The sequence below is a fragment of the Cornus florida genome, unplaced genomic scaffold (assembly GCF_030987335.1).
Source record: "Cornus florida cultivar Cherokee Brave unplaced genomic scaffold, ASM3098733v1 CherokeeBrave_3.0.0_Hap2_Chr06, whole genome shotgun sequence".
Lineage (NCBI taxonomy): Eukaryota > Viridiplantae > Streptophyta > Magnoliopsida > Cornales > Cornaceae > Cornus > Cornus florida.
In genome coordinates, this window is record NW_026775576.1 from 78,022,216 (window position 1) to 78,027,716 (window position 5,501).

Below are 5,501 nucleotides of genomic sequence, written 5' to 3' on the forward strand. Positions count from 1 at the left end.
CTCTGTCCAATATATATATATATATATCTATATATATCTATATTATTATTAAATGTGCAAAGTGTTTCAGTATTTATTTATTAATTAATATAAATTCTATAAAACTCAAAATTATCTAATAAAATTAAAATTAATTCAAATTAACAAAATATAAAAAGAGTTTAATTCAAATTACAAAGTCCCACATTGGTTTCAAGTAAAAATAATTAAATGAAAGCCTCTTATAAAACTATAGAGTTAAAGAAATAATACTTACACATTCTCGGCCTTTTGACTAAGATCAAGTGTAATACTAAATTTTTTTTGGTCGGCCTTTTGGCTAACCTTTCTTAGTCTTTTGGCTAAGATCAAGTGTAGTACTACTTTCTCGGCCTTTGTGCAAAGAGTTTCAATATTTATTTATTAATTGATATAAATTTTATAAAACTCAAAATTACCTAATAAAATTCAAATTAATTTAAATTAACAAAATATAAAAAGAGTTTAATTCAAATTACAAAGTCCTACATTGGTTTTAAGTGAAAAGGATTGCATGAAAGGCTCTTATAAAACTATAGAGCTAAAAAAAAAATAATCACACCTTCTCGGCCTTTTGGCTAAGATCAAATGTAGCACTAAATTTTTTTGGGTCGGCTTTTGGCTAACCTTTCTTGGTCTTTTGGCTAAGATCAGTTGTAGTACTACTTTCTTGGCCTTTGTGCAAAACGTTTCAGTATTTATTTATTAATTGATAAAAATTCAATAAAACTCAAAATTACCTAATATCTATACTATTATTAAATGTGCAAAGTGTTTTAGTGTTTCAGTATTTATTTATTAATTGATATAAATTCTATAAAACTCAAAATTACCTAATAAAATTAAAATTAATTCAAATTAACAAAATACAAAAAGAGTTTAATTCAAATTACAAAGTCCCACATTGGTTTTAAGTAAAAAAAATTACATGAAAGCCTCTTATAAAACTGTAGCAATTTCTCTTTCTGGGAGCTTACACCATAAATTATTTATTTCTTTCATGGTTAGACACATGCCACCCTTTCATTGATTATTAGTATATTAATTATGTTAATATTGAGTGTGAATCTCTAGTCGGTCATTTGATATAAAACATGGTATAAACATTATTATATTTCATCATTATATAAACACTTGATATTTGTCTTCACGAATTAAAATTTGAAAAGATGGAAAAAATATACAATACCACAAGCAATTTTGAAATGTGATACTCTTCTTAATGAAAATTTTTTACTTTTCATAAACTATACAATAATTTCAAGGTATTTTGATTCATGTAATTTTTTCAATAAAAATTCTCGATATAATAGAAAAATGAGGAGTTTTCGAGAGAAATGAAATAAGGGGGGAGGAGGAGAGGAAAAAAAAAAAAAAGTTACTTTATGGACACTCTAACCATTGCTGACCTTCTAACTTGATATTCCATGAAGTGTTCAATTGGGAGGGCCCTTTGCCTAGCTGGGAAAATGAAGTTTACTTAAACAATCAATTATTGATTAATAATTTGTTTTCATCTTATTTGATCGATGAAGACTAGTCACTCAAGATCTTGACTCTTGTGTATCAAAAGTCAGCATTATCATACTCTCCTAGGTGGACCTTTTGACGCCTTTCCTGTCTCTCTCTCTAACTCTCTCTCTCTCTCTCCCAACGTGTATAAATAGGGGGAGTCACTCTGCGCTTCTCATCCATCCCTTTGAGCAGAACAATTCACTTATAGCTGAGTGAGTGTGCTTAATTTTCTACTCTTCTTCATTTCGAAATGGCTTACTCCAAGACTTCCCTTCTTTTTCTTGGACTTCTATTTGCTGTCATGCTCCTCATTTCCTCCCAAGTCTCAGCTACAGAACTAGCGGAGGCAACCCAAACACGTGAGTAGTTCATTCCTCATATATACATGTTTGTGTATCAATATATATATGTATGTATATTTGCTGTATACGTATTTGATATGTAGGTATGTTAGACACCTTTATTCAATGTTTGATGATATTGTAAACTAGTCTAGGAATTGAAGAAATTCAACTTTTTTTCCTTTGATTTTAATTTCTAGTCAACTATTGTTGCTTAGTAAGCTATTAGTAGCATATTAGTGATGTAAATTTTAAGGATTTCATTAATTATCTTTTAAAGAAGCCTAATCACAACTAATTTTGAGACTGATCATACTTTACAGAGGAAAGTGTGGAGGAAGCTAAGCATCACGAACATGGAAAAGGGCACGGATATCGACACGGACATGGACATGGAAGAGGACATGGACATGGCAAACCTGGCCATGGCGGTCACTCTGGACATGGTGCTCGTGAAACCGAATCCAACGAGAATTAGACGACTCTTGCCCCCAATGGTACTCGTACTCGTATGTATGCTTAATTGTATGTCAAATAAGGCATGGTGTGAAAATGCCACATTAGTACCATTGGTGGTCAAGAATGTAACAGCTAGTTGAGTAGTCCCAGGACTTCATTTCTGTGTCTTCTTCATGTGCCTTCGTATCTTAAGTTATGTATCAATGAAGGACTTGAGTTACTTCAATTACTTACCCTCCAATGTGATGATTTTAAAATTTTAACAGTAACAAATTTAGTAAACACCAACAAAAGTGGTAAAAAAAGTAAAAAAAAAGAGTTTAAACAGTAACAAATTAAGTGACCAGAAAGATAGATTTAATGGCTACGTACCATGAATAATGAGCCAGAAGTTGATGATAATTAAGGACGGACGTTAAAAAAAAAAAAAAAAAGGGAACAATAAGGTCACTTGGATGATTCAATCAAGTTAGGGTACCTAGAAAGTGACTCTGGTTTACCAATGTGGAAAATAGAAGTTTCACTAACCCTATATTTGGTACAGTGAAAAAGAAAAAAAGAATGATATTAGTTAAGAGAGAAAAGAAAATAAAGGAAAGGAGAAGACATTGTTAACTAATCAGTTCATTACAAAAGCAAAAGAAAGGAAGTGATATTAATTATGGAGAGAAAATGAAAGGAAACTATTTAACTAAATTTACTATCATATCATTTTTTTCATAAATTTTATCTTTTATAAAAGTAAGGACAAATTCGACATTAACCAACTTTTATTAAAAATGTTGGTCTTTTCTTTCATTTCCTCCCATTGATTTTTGGGAGATTACAAAACTAACATTCCATGCCTAATTTGTATCCTTCCAAACCCCTCTATTTGTCTTATTTATTTATTTATTATTATTTTTTGTAGTTTTAGATCTATGCTAGTGTAACTGGTGCCCCACATTTAAATCCGATGTGGAACGTCTCCCCTACTGTCTGATTTTGATACTAAGAATAACGGGTGGACGCTTACTTATTTATTCAAAATTTCAAGTTATTGGATAGTACTGTATATCCATTCATTTATACACATTTCAATCCCTATCCAAATTCAATGTGGGATAAATCCTACTTTTAATACCTAGTGTCTACTATACATGCATCTATTGCAAATTGAATAGGCACTCATTAATAACATTTCATAATTTTCTTCAAACTAAACTTTGGGATTCAAGTTGGTTCGATCTATCAAGTTCGTTCCATTCGTTTGGGATTCAGATGTCTTCCTTATTTTTGTTTTAATTACATTAAACAATTCTTTAAAAAACAGCAAAAAGTGCAAGAAAGAAAATTCAAGTGAAAATGCGAATGTAGGGGAAACTTTCGTTATGAGCTTACCAACACGCATAACCATTTTAAAAGTTTTATGAAGACTATGTTATGTGGACGCCAAATAAGCTGACAGAAAAACGAATGTTGACATAAATTGTTTACAAGACTTGTATATTCTAGACACTTGCATGTTGAATACTTGTATAAAATTCTCTAGAATTTTGTTTTAAATTTAAATTTTTTTAACTATTGGGTAGACACACTTTTATAAATCTAAGACAATTGGGTAGATTAGTGTTAAAAGGCCATTTGTTTCCCTGATGAAGGGAGCGGACTTTTGTTCAACTTATTTTTTAAAATAAATTCATTTTCTCAATGAATTTAATGAATTATTTATTGCACCAATTTAGGAAGATAAAAAATAAACAAATAACACGATCGGAAATTATAAAAATAGCATTGTTTGGTATCAAATTATATACCCACATCATATATTTTCCCTAAAAATCTCTTCTTTAATGGAATAACAAAGTTTTAACACCAATAGTTTTTCTTTCGTTGGTGAACCAAATTAACCCATTTTTAAGTTGATCCAATGATATTGTGATAGAAAGATTCCAGGTAAGATTTGAAACAAAAAAAAATAAAAAAAATAAAATCCATATTATGTTAGGAGATTTCTCCTTACATTCGACAGAGTATTAATAATAGAATTGAATGTTCATTCCACTCTTTTGTAGTGGTTTTTAGTTTGGTAGGAAAAATTAAAATTGGAATAATTATTCCAAACCATCCGTTGAAATGATAATTCTCACAAATATCATCCCACGTTATGTTATTTCATAACTTATAAAATGACCATTCCATTTTCATTTAATTTTTAAAAAATAAAAAATAAAAAAATTTCACATTCCAGCAAAGCCTTACGGTAATCCAAAAACCACCTCCATCGCCATTGTCGCCTTCCACAATCATCACCAACATTGCATTCCTCCACCACCACACCACTGTCGCTGTCACCATCGCTACTGCCTTCCACCACGGGTCCACGACCACCACCACCATCACCATGGTCATTTCTTTTAAAAAATTTATAGAAGAAAGTTATATTTTGTTTGTTTAATTTTTTTATTTATTAGGAGGGGTATTTTAGAAAATTCAATTTAAAATTTATTTCTATTTAAGTTTTAAATTCGTTAACCAAACACTACCATAGTAAAGGTTATTATATTCTTACATCATTTCATATTTATAACTAAATAGTAGAATAAGAAGTATGAATATTCCATTCATTTCTCATTCCAATTTCATTCCAATCTATTTTTCATTCTGGCATAAAACATACTTAATTGTTCAAAAAAATTTCATTCCCATTTCATTACAACCTATTTTCCATTCGGAACATAAAACATACTTAATTGTTCATAACTAAAGTTGTGAAACTCGTACTTCAAAGGATTGACTTCTGTATCACAAATCCATAAGGTGAAACTCGTACTTCAAAGGGTTGGCTTTTGTAACGATAAGGCTTCCTTCGCTTGAGAGGAAAAATTTAGATATAAAAGAATAGGAAGAATTTATGACTCTTCTCATGATACAGGTCTATTTTTTTTCTTTTTCTTTTTTGGTATGTAAATCGAAAAATGATAAAAACAATAAAAACGCTTACTAAATGGGTGCTTTAACCAACTTAGCTATGAAAGCATGATGGGGACGAGTTTGGAGCATTACTATGTATATATATATATAGTAATTCATACAAATAAAAATTGTTGGAGACTCGCACAAATAAAAGTTTGCTGGAGAATATGTATATATATATATATATATACACACACACATATACATATATAT

At 29.8% G+C, this 5,501-nt stretch overlaps 1 protein-coding gene across 1 annotated transcript; it reads left to right on the top strand.

The window, feature by feature from the left end:
- The first annotated feature begins 1,713 nt into the window (after positions 1–1,713).
- Positions 1,714–2,562, top strand: LOC132314942 (uncharacterized). Its single transcript, XM_059813711.1, has 2 exons — positions 1,714–1,892; positions 2,198–2,562. The coding sequence occupies exons 1-2, from the start codon at positions 1,784–1,786 to the stop codon at positions 2,350–2,352; spliced, it is 264 nt and encodes an 87-aa protein (XP_059669694.1). The 5' UTR covers positions 1,714–1,783; the 3' UTR covers positions 2,353–2,562.
- The last annotated feature ends 2,939 nt before the right edge of the window (positions 2,563–5,501 follow it).

Coding starts and splice junctions, on each gene's coding strand:
- LOC132314942 (XM_059813711.1), top strand. CDS start 1,784: ATGGCTTACTCCAAGACTTCCCTTCTTTTTCTTGGACTTCTATTTGCT. Junction 1,893..2,197: donor AGCGGAGGCAACCCAAACAC/GTGAGTAGTTCA, acceptor CATACTTTACAG/AGGAAAGTGTGGAGGAAGCT.